Raw genomic sequence first — 14,399 nt, 5'->3', positions numbered from 1 at the left:
TGTCCACATGAATTTTTGATTATTTTTCTCATCATTATTGAACCCGGATGGCCTAACCGGTCATGCCAAACAGTAACATTATCAGTAAACTTCTGGTTTACTATAGCATATAATTCAATTGTACTAACATTAGTATAGTATAATCCGGTGGAGAATGCAGGTAATTTCTCAACGATATGTTTAGTGCCTTGAGTCATACTTGTGATTTGAAGGTATTCTACATTTCCTTCACTTATTGTCTCAATATGATATCCATTCTGACGAATATCTTTAAAACTCAATAAATTTCTTTGAGACTTGGAAGAGTACAACGCATCCATAATGTCAAATTTCGTTTCCATAGGCAATAATATATTAGCTCTTCCAGAGCCTTCAATAATCTTTGTACTGCCCGATATAGTATTAACACAAGTTTCTTTCATTGTCAAATGAGAGAAATATTTCCTGCTTCTCAGTATGGTATGAGTAGTTGCACTGTCTGCTAGACATAAATCTTCACTATCCATGTTCTTCAAATAAATAAAATAACAGTCACATACAGACAATTAATTTGAATAAGTCAAGTTCAATTATATCTCATGCATTCATAATAGCAAAATCCATAAAATCATAAACTCATAGTTTAACACAAATCCATAAAGTCATAAGAATAAAGAGATCCTAGTGTAACCCTTAAACATCCAAAATAAATGATTTACTACTGCTATGTCTAATTTATATCATTGGGGGGAATGAAATCATCAACCTTCAGGGTTGTATTGCTACAATCAAAGTCATCTTCGCCATCTTCATACACAAGATTTGTTTCTTTCTTGTTGTTTTGCTTCAGTGTTTGTTGATAAAGATCAATAAGATGCTTTGGTGTACGACATATGCGAGACCAATGGTCTTGTCCTCCACAGCGATAACATGTATTGGTCACTCCCTCATTGTTATCTTTGCTTTGTTTGTGACCATTTTTATTAGCCCACTTCAGGTGGGATTGTGAGTTCTTGAAATAACCACCTCAGCCTCATCCTCGACCATATCCACGTCCACGTCCACGTCCTTGACCATGTCCACGGCCACGTCCTCGACCATATCCACGTCCACGTCCTTGACCACGTCCACATCCACGGCCACGTCCTCGACCACTATGATTAGTATTATCTTTTCCTTTCACATTATAGGATGCCACATTCGCTTCAAGGAATGAAGCAGAACCAGTTGGACATAATGCATGATGTTTCAACAATAGCTCGTTATTTTGCTCAGCCACAAGGAGACAAGATATAAGTTCAGAATATTTCTTAAATCCCTTTTCACAATATTGTGTATGCAGGACAACATTATTCGCATGAAAGGTAGAATATGTTCTCTCTAACATTTCTGCATCAGTGATTTTATCTCCACATAATAGCAATTGTGAAGTAATTCTGAACATGGCTGAGTTATATTCACTTACTGACTTAAAGTCTTGTAGTCTTAAATTAGACTATTCATGACGAGCTTTAGGTAATATCACATTTTTCTAGTGGTTATACCTATCCTTTAGATTGTTCCAAAGGACTTGATTTACGTTTAATGGATGTAGTTACAGCCTACTTATATGGGCCACTGGATAATGATATTTATATGAAAGTCCCGAAAGGATTTAAACTGCCAGAAGCAGCTAGTTCTCGAGAACATTACTGCATAAAGTTAAATAGATCTCTTTATGGATTGAAACAATCAGGGCGTATGTGGTATAATCGCCTTAGTGAATATTTGCTAAGAGAAGGCTATAAGAATGACCCCATCAGCCCGTGCATTTTTATTAAGAGATTTGGGTCTAGATTCGTCACAATTACAGTGTATGTTGATGATTTAAATATCATCGAGACTCCTGAAGAGATTTCACATGCAGTGGAATATTTGAAGAAAGAATTTGAGATGAAAGATCTTGGAAAGACCAAATTTTGTTTGGGATTGCAAATTGAACATCTCAAAGAGGGTATACTTGTGCATCAAACAACATACACAGAAAAGTTGCTCAAAAGGTTTTATTTTGATCAAGCACACCCGTTGAGTAGCCCAATGGTTGTAAGGTCACTTGATGTGGATAAGGACCCCTTTCGTCCTCGGGAAAGCAATGAAGAAATTCTTGGTCCAGAAGTACCATGCTTAAGTGCAATTGGAGCATTGATGTATCTTGCTACTCATATAAGACCTGACATATCATTTTCTGTGAACTTGTTAGCAAGATTTAGCTCATGTCCAACCCGAAGGCATTGGAATGGGATTAAACATGTACTCCGTTACCTCCAAGGTACGAAAGATATGGGCTTATTCTTCTCTAACCAGTCCAAAGAGGACTTGATTGGTTTTGCTGATGCAGGATACTTGTCCGATCCTCATACTGCTTGATCACAAACTGGATATGTGTTTACATGTGGTGGTACTGCTATTTTTTGGCGTTCTATGAAGTAAACCATAGCAGCTACTTCTTCTAATCATGCAGAAATTTTAGCTATTCATGAAGCTAGTCGTGAATGTGTGTGGTTACGGTCTGTAACTCAACATATTAGAGAAGATTGTGGTCTATCCACCGGGAAAGAAGCTCCAACAGTTTTGTATGAGGATAATGCTGCATGTATTGCACAGTTGAAGGAATGATACATTAAAGGAGATAGAACGAAGCATATCTTACCAAAAATTTTCTTCACCCATGATCTACAAAAGAATGGTGATGTGCAAGTTCAACAGATTCGTCCAAGTGACAATTTGGTAGATTTATTTACCAAGGCGCTTCCAACTGCTACTTTCAAGAAGTTAGTTCATCGCATTGGACTGCATCGTTGTAAAGATTTTTAGTTATGTATTCATGAGGGGGAGTAAATGCGTGTTGCACTCTTTTTCCCTTGACCATGGTTTTTCCCACTGGGTTTTCCTGGTAAGGTTTTTAATGAGGCAACATCCCCAAGCGCATTTACTTATTTTTGCATGGATGGACATCCAATGGGGAGTGTTATGAATAAATTGATGGATGTCCATAAGTATAACCATTGTAACTCCTCATTCCTTAATGTTGTAACTCTTCATTCATTAAGGTTTTAACTATGTATTCCTTAATATTTGTAACTACATAATTTATGTTCTTATGTAATTTATATATTCATAAGCCTATAAATATATGTTTCTTTCATATAATAGAAACACAAGTAAAAGGACAAGTGAAATACAAGCTTACGCTCTCTCTATTGTTCTTATTCTATGGTATGTTATCTTCCTTGTTTCATAACAAATATGATATTTTTTTATAATTTTCTAAGTGGGAAAGAGATGGACTCAACAGCACAATCAAATGGGCTTAGGCTCGTTTTCCAGCCCTAGGCGCACAGATCCTAATAATTTAATGTAGATAGATTCATAGATATTATAATACTATTACTTTATTATACTGTGATGAAAAAAAGTGCAGACATTATACATACGAACACAACTGCTTATTTCTAGGGTTTAAGAGCTCTGCGATTATCTCTACAGCGACATTCTCTCTTTCTCGCTCTGTTGTTCTTTCAAAGAAAAGATCTTCTATATCTTACAAGACAAGCAATCTCCTCAAGGTAAGCTTAATTTGCCATTCTGATCGTTGAAGGGTTTCTTGTTCATGTTTGCACGATCTTTATTGTTCGCTCGCAAATTCCTGCTCGATTTTGTTTATTTTGATATAAATTTGGGGGTTCGGTAAATTGGAATATATGCGGCTAAGAGATCGAGTTCCTTTTGTTGGGCTTCGTCTTTTATACTGGAAATTGTTTTTGTCAGCGAACCGATTATTTCTTTTCTCAAATGTGAGTGCTTATTCAGGTTGAGATAATGGCTCGGGTGTATGTGGGGAATCTGGACCCCAGAGTCTCTGAGAGAGAGCTCGAAGATGAATTCCGAATGTATGGTGTTCTTCGCAGGTAATTCTGCTCGCGCGCTCTTTTTTGCTTCAAAATTTGTGGTGTTAGATGCTTTTAGTAGAATTATTTATGTGATTGATGGTATGTGTTTACCAAATAATTTGTTTTGGTATTCAGATAGCCGTGAATTTTGGGTTTAATTATAGTTTCATGAATTTACGGATGCACTTGCTATGTATATTACCAACTGAGGATAAAGCAGCGTGGATGTTTTGTGCTTTATTCCTATGAAAGAATAATGTATGTGGGAATGATTTGCTAACTGTAATTAAATTATGCAGTGTGTGGGTTGCAAGAAGGCCACCAGGTTATGCATTTGTTGAGTTTGATGATCGCAGGGATGCTATGGATGCAATTCGTGCCTTGGATGGTCAGTATATGAGATATTTTTTCTGTCTTATTGTTTAATAATTTGTCCTTTTTCCTTGACAACTTTCCAGCCTGTGGCCATGATCCTTTGTTGATTTTTTTTTCTTTGATTTCTTTTCAATTCATGTTTTTCTGCAATTTTATGAACTTCTTTTCCCCCAGTCTCTGTTGAGTGCCTTAGTTGCAGTTTTTTTTTTCTCGAAGCTTTATGGTTGTGTGATATTTGTATCAAGCGATAAGACTTTGATCATGAATAGTTTTGTAGAATTCTTCTAAGCCAGTATTTTGTTTTACAGGAAAGAATGGCTGGCGTGTGGAGCTTTCTCATAATTCTAAGGGAGGTGGGGGTGGTGGAGGCCGAGGCGGCGGTGGAGGAGGAGGTGGACGTGGGCGTGGTGGTGAAGACCTGAAATGTTATGAATGTGGTGAACCTGGTCATTTTGCTCGAGAGTGTCGGCTGCGCTTAGGGTCACGAGGTGCGGGAAGTGGACGCCGCCGAAGCCCGAGCCCTCGACGTCGCAGGAGTCCAAGTTATGGATACGGTGGACGCAGGTGCGTCATATGTGTTTAGTTTTGTTTAAAAAAGAAACCCAAGTACTGCTCTTCTCCTTTTATTTACTTGATTTGTTATAATTAAGAAGTCTTAAATCAATATGAACATATAAACTCAAGTTCCAATTGGAACTTTTCATTATGTAGCTCTCTATGTTTTGTGCTAGTTTTCTTATGTGTTACTGTGCTGGTGGAAGAATAGTGACCAGGCACTGAACTCTTTTTTAAAAGCCAGAATTCTGTTTTCTGAATGTTTGTGTTCATAGTAAATGTCTGGTAGTAGGTTTCATGAAGTTGGGAAGTTTTTATACTTTATTAAATTGTTTGCTAGTCCCTGTATAGATATTTTTCAGTGAGAAAGAATGAGAATTGTGTTTCCTAATTATATAAGTTCTATTTGAAGGAGTTATAGCCCGCGTGGAAGAAGATCTCCAATTCCAAAGCGTCGCAGTATATCGCCTCGTCGTGGTCGAAGTTACAGTAGATCCCCCCCATTCCGTCATGCTCGTCGTGAATCACCATATGCTAATGGGTATGTAGTGCGTCAACTTTTACTTATCTGTTCCAGTGCTATGATACCACGTTTTCCAATTGGCCTTCGATGTTGAGTGAGAGTAACAATAATTTTGGAGTGCAAACTTAATATTTTTTTTCTTAAAAATCAAGGCTGACCGATTTAAATTTCAATTAATAGATGATATAACTAAAAACTTTACATCGGAATTTGGTATAGCTAATGTTCAAGTTTCGTGTTTTTATGAATTCTCTTTAGTTGCTGGATTCTATAAATGTAACAAAATATGCTGAATGAATGATTTGATTATTGTATGCTATTACATATTCCAAGGGTTATATGCTTTGTTTGTTTCTTTTCAGAGACTGAAGCTGGAAGTTAAAGTGAAGCAAGAGTTGAAGGACATCTAAGGAGGATATCTGTGATAATGTAGTTCTAGTAGAACGAGTTGATATTAGTTATGTTCATGTCATGAGAATGAGCTTTATTAGAAACTTGGTTTTTGATGGCTTCATCAAAGTGTTTTTTGCCGCTCAAAGGGTGCGTGGGACACTTTTTTGTCGGCTTGCTGTCTCAGCTGCTTACTGAATCTTAGAGGTCTATTTCATACTTTCTATTGCAACCTTATTACTGTTTATAATACTTATGGTAGTATTTTTTTTTTTTTAATTATCTGTTGAGTGTTACTATTTCTAAAAGATTTACATGTTTTGTTGTGAGGTGTTTTCGGCTAAAACGGCATCATTTACTGCATCTTAGTCCACTTGGTTTTACTCCATCTCTGCTTCTCTGCACGTCATCGCCCTGCATGTTATTCAGCTTCTTCATTCACATGTTGAAAATGAAAATCGAGAAACTTGGTTGTGTTGGACAAATCCCACTGCAGTCTTCTGCAACAAAGCTTCTGTTCTGTCCCAATTATGATTTTTACATTTCCGGTATCTGCTTAAGGAAGGTGAAGCTGTATATATTGTTGTCCGCATCTCTGCATATGTGCACTTGCTCATGTCATTGTCTTGCTTAACGTTCCAAACCTGCAATCTGTCCGCGTGTGCTTTACGTCATCAGTGTTATATCGTCTAGTGTTATCTCGTGCATGTGTTCAAGTTGTGTATTGCTCTTTTGACTGCTCACATACCAAGTAAGGGTGAATGCTCCAAGCAGCTGAGGAAGTTTAACTGCTGAATGTAAGTAGTCAGGAAAAGGGTACAAGTAGTGTTGACTTAGATTGTTTTTGTTGCTCGTGTCACAACTTCATTGATATTGGTATTTGGTACTTTATTCCAGTGAAGAATGCGCACTTGATTTCTCGACGTCTGTGAAAGTTAATGTTGAGTATTAGTAGTGAAGGGTGCTTTCTCTTAGTTTGTGATTGAGGTTTGGAATTGGATCAGGTTGATGGAAGAATGCAAATAATGGTGTTGTGGTCACAAATTGTTTCCCCTTCTGTAACTTCAACTTTACTTGTTCTTCCTGCTTTGGCATGCTTGTTCTATCTCCACGCCCATCTTGGTAGTCTGGTTTTGGGAGAGAATTTCTACTATGGTTCTGGATCAAACTGGTCCGGGACTGCTCAGATACTGGCACATCAGCAGTATCAGATCATACTGGTCTGGTACATGTGTTGGGAAGTTTAATTTTGCCAACTTGTACTGAAAGGAAATAATTTAATTTATTCCTTTTTTTGGGGGTCAATTTGCATGTGAATTTGTAATTTGCGCAGTTCAATTGAAGTGAAATCAGTAATGTTGTCCAATTGGTTGAGTGTATATCATACTATGAAATGCTCTTTTAAGTGTAACATTCTTACTTATGGATTGATCCCATAGCAATTTCTTATAACCAGAAGATTTCTTAGTTGCTGAGGGGTTGCAACGAGGACATGTATTTCTCGTTGTCTCCTATATGTGTAGGGATGGACACGAGTGATTCTCATTTAAGGTTTTGAGGTTTGTTTGTCCTTGTTTTTTCCGGCTCATTCTCATGGATGATGGAGAACTTACATCCCCATAAAAATGGTTATTAATTATTAATAAAATTGATCATATATAGTACCCAAAAGGTTTCAATGAAGCTAAAAAATTCACTTATTTCATAATTTTGAATTCTTTAGCAATTATTGTATTGCATCATGTCACCTATGCTCATAGGGCTGTAAAAAATATAACCAACTCACCAATCCAACCTAATATATTCTATATTATCTAATTTATTTGTTGGGTTGGGTTGGATTTGATTGAGAAATATTGAATGAAATTTGAATTATTAATCCACTAAATTAGAATTATTCTCTTCGTATTATTCTTTAATATTAGTAGATTTTTCAATTCATTATACATAGTTTCTATTAAAATAATATATTTATTTATAAAATGTGAGGATGTGAGACTGTAACGACAATCCAATAAATAATTTCGTCAAAACATTTTTTATTTAATAATTAATAAATATATATTTTTATTTCTCATACAAAACGTCTAAACTAAAAAATAATATTCTCTAATTTCACGAAATATTAAATTATATATTCTTAAAACAAAACTTATAAAATTAAGGGTTAATTTAAAAAAAAAACATATGGTTTTATGTTTTCATAGATCAGAAATTCTAAAATTCTAAAATTTTCTAGAATTTAAAATTCTTTGGAATTTCAGAGCTTTGGAATTTTTGAAATTTTAGATTCCTAGAATTTCAAAAAATTTGGAATTCCAGAATTCGGAAATTCTAAAATTTTGAAAATTCTGAAATTCCAGAATCTAGAATTTCAAAAATTCTGAAATTTCAGAAATTTAGAAATTCCAGATATTCTGAAATTTTAGAACTTTGAAAATTCTGGAATTTCGAAAATTTTGAAATTCCAGAATATGAAAATTTTGGAATTCTAGAATTCAGAAATTCTAAAATTTTAAAAATTCTAGAATTTTGAAAATTCTGAAATTCCAGAATCTGGAATTTCAGAATTTGGAAATTCTAAAATTTCCAAGAATCTGGAATTTCAGAATTTGGAAATTCTAAAATTTTCAAAATTCTGGAATTTCGAAAATTTAGAAATTCCAGATAATCTGAAATTCTGGAAATTCTGGAATTTCAAAAATTCTTGCTGATTTGGATGATTACTACATTGTTGTTTGATGATCTTCTATCGAAAACTCTTTAATTTGATTGAAGGTTATTTTAATATAATATTGTTATATTTTAATTTGATAGAACATTACATTATTTGGACTAATAGTTTTTACATGTATGTTAATTGAAATTCAAGTGAACAAATTTCTAGATTTTTTTTTTGAAAAATTTGGAGTTATTATTTTAATTGATATTTTAGTTAAGTTTATTAAGAATTAAAATAGTTTTTTAATATTTTTTTAAGTTACAGCTATTGTTTTAGTTGATATAATAATTAATATTCTCAAAGTTATAGTTTTTTTTTTATATATAGTTGTCATTTTGAATTATTTGAATTAACATTCAATCCAACCCAACTCAACTCTTTCAGTTTGAATATTTGATGGGTTGGGTTGGTTTTAACAACCAATCCATAAACTATTTGTTTTAATGGGTTGGGTTGGGTTGGGTTGGGTTCCAAATACCAAAAAATTATTCATTGTACACCCCTAACTCATAGGCTTAAGGGATCAAATGCAAGTCACCGGTAATTCTATTATGTGTTCATATTTTACTGTATTATTTATGTTATTGCTTTTCTATTCCCTAAGTAGCTTTAGATGATAGTATAACGAGTTTGTTAAGCTATTATAGCTAGTTTGCTAGACAGTTGTACTAACCGATCCTCTTACCTTATTTAAAAGATAGCTTTGTATGATAGCTATTGTATTGAATTGGTCCTCTTACCTTATTTAAAAGATAGCTATTGTATTGAATTGGTATGTTGACCATTAATAAAGTCATATCTTCCTTCTCTCTAAATTTTTCTCTCTTCTTTCTCTTCCTTACTACATATACTTTCCTAATTTGGATTCTAGCTAGTTTGATAGATAATTTTACTAATCATTTTTGTCATCTTATCTTTATTTAGAGGCTAGCTGTTAAAGTGAATTGGTATGCTTAGAATTAATGAAGTCATATTTTCTTTCTCTCTAAATTCTTCTCTATCTCCCTTCCTCCCTCTTCTTTGGATTTATATTCTATTCTTGACACTAAACGTTTAGTTGCCATTGGTATAAGAGACCTTCCTTATATGGTAAATGTCTATTAAAGGAAAATAAGAGCAGCTGCTAAAGTACATAAAGAAACCATGGCCACGCCAGAACATCAATTTTAGAGCGTATCGGCTCAGAGACCTTCCTTATATGGTAAATGTCTATTAAAGAAAAACAAGAGCAGCTGCTAAAGTACATAAAGAAACCATGGCCACGCTAGAACATCAATTTTAGAGTGTACCGACTCAGGTGCTAGAATGGGCTCAAGCAACTACTAACTAGATACAAATGATGCAAGCCCAATTGTTGGATGTTCAAACAACAAAACAACAACAGATGAATTCAATCTGCTCGGAGCATGCACAATTTCGTAAGAAGCAGCTTACCACTCAACAAACATTGGAAGAACTGAACAAATCCTTAATAGTTATCGTTAAGATGGTTTAACCATCTGAACAACTCACCTTTTTTAGATCTAGTTCTTCTCCATTCAATGACCATAGGGGAATATTGGGAAACCTCGTGTTCATAACCAGGGGATACCTCCACCAAACTTTCATACTTCAACAAAATGTTACCAAAATGTGATCTCCCACACATTGATGACACATTGTTGACTGTTGGCTTAGCAAGTATCAGAAATATTTTCAACTTTTCAAAGTTGCAGCTGAGAATAAGATGGAGTTAGCAAGATTATATCTACAAGACAAGGAAGATAAGTGGTATAAGAACTGGATTCAGGAGAAAAAGGAAGCGCCATCTTGGAGGAGTTCATAGAAGAAATCACCAAGCAATTTCAGGGAACGGAAGTTCAGGATGTGGTAGAAGAAATGGCCAGCCCAAAATAAACATCCACAATTCTGCAATACCAGGAGCTATTTGAGGCATTAAAGCTAAAAATGGAGAAGGAATTTGTTGGAGTTTAGTGTCCTAAAGACAATTGTTTTAGGATATAAATATTAATGAATAAATTGTTTATTTAATCATTTGTTTGATCAGATATATAGCATTAAAATGTAACTATATATAAAGACATTAATCTTTCATAAAGAAAGTAATCCTAAGTTTGTTTAAGTAATTATAAAGTGTTCATATAAGCATGAAGTGAGACTGTACTTTATAATAAGATCAATCAACTTAAAATCAACCCAAGTCAAGTAATGTGTTATAGGGGTTGGCATATTACTGTTGAGACTTGAATGTAACAGTGTTTTCTGTCGAGATAGAGAGCTGATCTCACAAGTTTTAGATATAGAGATATCTAGACAGTTACATGGATTCAGTGAAGGAGTTCATTAGGATTGAGACCCGACTTGAGATAACAATATGGATTGACTTATCAAATATGTCAACTGTTCATCTCATTGGTATTAATAGGTATAACTAATCCTCAGACTTAAACATTCATTAATTAGTGATTCTGGATCATGGAGTGTGATACTTTCATTCTGTGCGAGCACGATCCACTACAGGTGAGAGCCTGGGATGTGTGAGAGCAGGGTTGGGTATCACATAAAGTGATTGCAGAATAGTTAATGTCAGATTGAGCATTCGTTACTCCTGATAAGTGGGAGATATATCCAAATGGCCGCTTGTGGTGAATTGACTGAAATCCTTGCAAGGTGATACAGTTAAGAGTAGAAATAGAAATTTCACTTAACTTATCTTCCAGAGTAAATTCAACCTGTACAAGTAAAACAGACTCTTCGTCATATGTAACCTTGACACGTTTCATGGCTATAAGGAATTGACCAAAATAATATAGTTGATGAAGGATCGAATTATACTGTACCTAATGCAGAAAGGTTAACGTCAGTTATCAACCTGACTTCTTAATTGCTCTGGGGAAATATCATAGGTTATGCTAGTAACAGCTCGCGACGGTATTCCATTATATATATGTTGGAATTAATCACGATGAATTAATTTCAAATGATATATAATGGGTCGCATATGGGACTTGGAACCAGAGGACGAAAATGTAATTAGTGTGACACTATATATGGGCCGAAATTTATTAGTTAATAGGGATAAATTAATTTGATTTAATAATTATAATTAGATTATGATTGTAAATTAAATTAAATGATTATTTGATAATATTAATTAGAGGTTTTAATGTGATTGAAACTCTAATTAATTATCTCTAACAATCACTAGTGGAAAAATGGCCATTTGCATCGGCCCTTATAAAATACGATGCAAATGAGTCATTTGCATCGGCCCTTTATAAAGGACCGATGCAAATGTCATGATATTTAGTATTTGCATCGGCCCTTAATAGGGACCGATACAAATAACTACATTATTTGCATCGGTCCTTTCAAAAGGGCCGATGCAAATATTAATTGAATTATTTGCATCGGCCCCTTAACAGGGACCGATGCAAATAATTGTAGTAATTGCATCGGCCCTTTTAAGCGGGCCGATGCAAATATCAATCAAATTATTTGCATCGGTCCTTTATAAGAGACCGACGCAAATAGTATTAGTATAAATTTAAAAATTAATAAAACATGAAGGGAGTATTTTGTAATTAATTAGGTCAATTTATAAATATAAAAAGTTAAACATAAATTTGGATTTTAGGGTTAACTTTCTTATTTGCAAGCCGCCTCCCCATCTCTCTCGTCTCCTTCTCACATCGAAACCCAGCTGCCTTCCCTGCTGCATTTTCCACCTCCGTCTGCCTAAACAACCCTAATCATTTGGGAAGCACATATTCTACCCTAGCTAATTGGATTAGTACTATTGTCTAAATATAATTGGTTATTATTTAGATAATAATAACTGTTTATTTAATTATCTAATTAGTAATTCTATTCCGATTAAAATTCTAATTAATTAATTAACTAATACAACTATGGTTAGGGTTTTGAGAAGTCTATAAATAGACTCCCTATACTGCAAATTTCGACACACACAGAAGAAGGGGCTAGAGGAACCGTTCTGAAACCGTCTCGACTAATTACAATATTTCTTACTCTCTCTTTGATCTCGTATCGATTCTGTTAGAGTCAGTCATTGCGATTGCTAATTATTAAGGTTTATTACTAATAGTTATTGTTTTCTGTGTTGAACAAATCGTACGTGGCTCACGGATTAAATATAAGAAGTTGTGGGCACTTCGTTTGCAACTGTAGATAGTTCGTCAGACAAAGTATTTCATTCTATCCCTCTTTGTATGAAATAACAATTAACAGATCTTGGAAAAAAGGGAAATAGATAAAATAGATAAAATTTTATTATTCCGCTATGTTTAGGCTTGTCTATTTTCCTTCAGAATTTCCCAGTATTAAACCATCTTATTATGTGAGTAATTTTATTTCAGGGTTGAAAGCTGAAATCAGATTTGCAGTAAGGTCTAGCCAACATGATGAGATATGTACTGCAATTAAGCATGCCAAACTATATGAGACCCACATAAAAGAGCTTATAGAAGTCGTTAAACCTAGATCCAGGTTCAGGTCACTAATTACTAACAAAACTTAGAACTCTACTTTCATTTCTCTTACAAACCCACTACTCAAACTGACCCCTCCACAACCTTGATTCCTAAACTGCCATACTCAAAACTTCAAACAACTACCCAAAACTTAGAAGAACTACTGTAATTTGTTGGAAGTGTGGCGAAAGGTTCTTGCTTATGGTATATGTGGTAAAGTTACAAACCGCTCAGTCCCAAAAACCGAATAAGAAAAGAGTTGCATGGCACACATCACGTATGCTAATGTGATCGATCTGATTGTGTATGATATGTTTTGCACAAGACCTGACATCGCCTTCGATTTGAGCATTACGAGTCGATTTTAGGCCAATCCAGGTGATGGTCGCTTGATTGCTGTCAAGAACATTCTTAAGTACTTGAGAAGAACTAGATATGTTCCTAGTGTATGGAGGTGGTGATCTGAAAGTTCAAGTCTTTTCAGATGCCAATTATCAAACAAATCAGGATGATTACAAATCTAAGTCGGGATACATGTTTATTCTAAATAGGGGTGCATTTATCTAGAAGAGTTCCAAACAAGGAACTGTAGCAGACTATATAACTGAATCAGAGTATATAGCAGCTTCGAAAGCGACGTAGGAGGCAGTGTGGATGAAGAATTTCATCTTTAAGCTAGGAGTGGTTCCTACCATTGTTGAGCCCATTACTTTGTACTGTGATAACAATTGAGCTATTGCACAGGCTAAGGACCGACTGTCTCATAATGCGTCAAAGCATTACCTCAAACGCTACCATCTCATCTGGGAGATAATAGCTAGAGGAGATGTGAAGATTCAAAGAGTACCAACCGAGGACAATATAGCAGATCCTTTGACAAAGGCATTATCCCAAAAGGTTCATGATAGTCTTGCAAACTCTTGTGGGATTAGATTCGGGAATGATTGACTTTAGTACGAGTGGGAGAATGTTAGTATTGTGTCCTAAAGACAATGGTTTTGTAAAATTTTGTTGTATAAATGAATAGTTCATTTGAGGTTATTTGATTCATTAGATATAGTAACTGACTATATAAAAGCATTCTATCTTTTATTCCATATAAGAAATCCATAGTTTATAATCATAACATAAAAGGTTCATACAATATGAAGTGGGATTGTACTTTATAAAACTAATTAAATGATAAAAAAACTTAACATCTCAAGTCAAACATTATATTACAAATTTGATATAATGTCATTGAGACTTACATGTAACAGTGTCTCCTAGTTGTGAAACACAGAGCTGATCTCACAAGCTTTAGGTATGGAGATATCTAGGTAGTTATAGGTGTATGAATGGTTCATATGCATCGGAGATCCGCCATCAGATAACGGGACGTAATAAATTCCTCGGGTTAGGGAAATAGTTTATAAAATTTTAAATATTCTGTT

The 14,399-nt window shown here is 34.6% G+C and overlaps 1 protein-coding gene across 2 annotated transcripts; it reads left to right on the top strand.

Annotated features, from left to right (window-relative positions):
• The first annotated feature begins 3,408 nt into the window (after positions 1-3,408).
• Positions 3,409-5,970, top strand: LOC136229402 (serine/arginine-rich splicing factor RSZ22A-like). Of its 2 annotated transcripts, none has more exons than XM_066018161.1 (6): positions 3,409-3,584; positions 3,829-3,926; positions 4,208-4,296; positions 4,592-4,847; positions 5,260-5,379; positions 5,724-5,970. In XM_066018161.1, the coding sequence occupies exons 2-6, from the start codon at positions 3,838-3,840 to the stop codon at positions 5,728-5,730; spliced, it is 561 nt and encodes a 186-aa protein (XP_065874233.1). In that variant the 5' UTR covers positions 3,409-3,584; positions 3,829-3,837; the 3' UTR covers positions 5,731-5,970. The 2 variants fall into 2 exon arrangements, with proteins under 2 accessions (XP_065874233.1, XP_065874234.1); XM_066018162.1 differs by having other exon boundaries at positions 3,415-3,584; positions 5,251-5,379.
• Positions 5,971-14,399: the final 8,429 nt, after the last annotated feature.

The sequence above is a fragment of the Euphorbia lathyris genome, chromosome 5 (genome assembly GCF_963576675.1).
Source record: "Euphorbia lathyris chromosome 5, ddEupLath1.1, whole genome shotgun sequence".
Classification (NCBI taxonomy): domain Eukaryota; kingdom Viridiplantae; phylum Streptophyta; class Magnoliopsida; order Malpighiales; family Euphorbiaceae; genus Euphorbia; species Euphorbia lathyris.
This window is presented reverse-complemented; position numbering and strand designations above follow the sequence as displayed.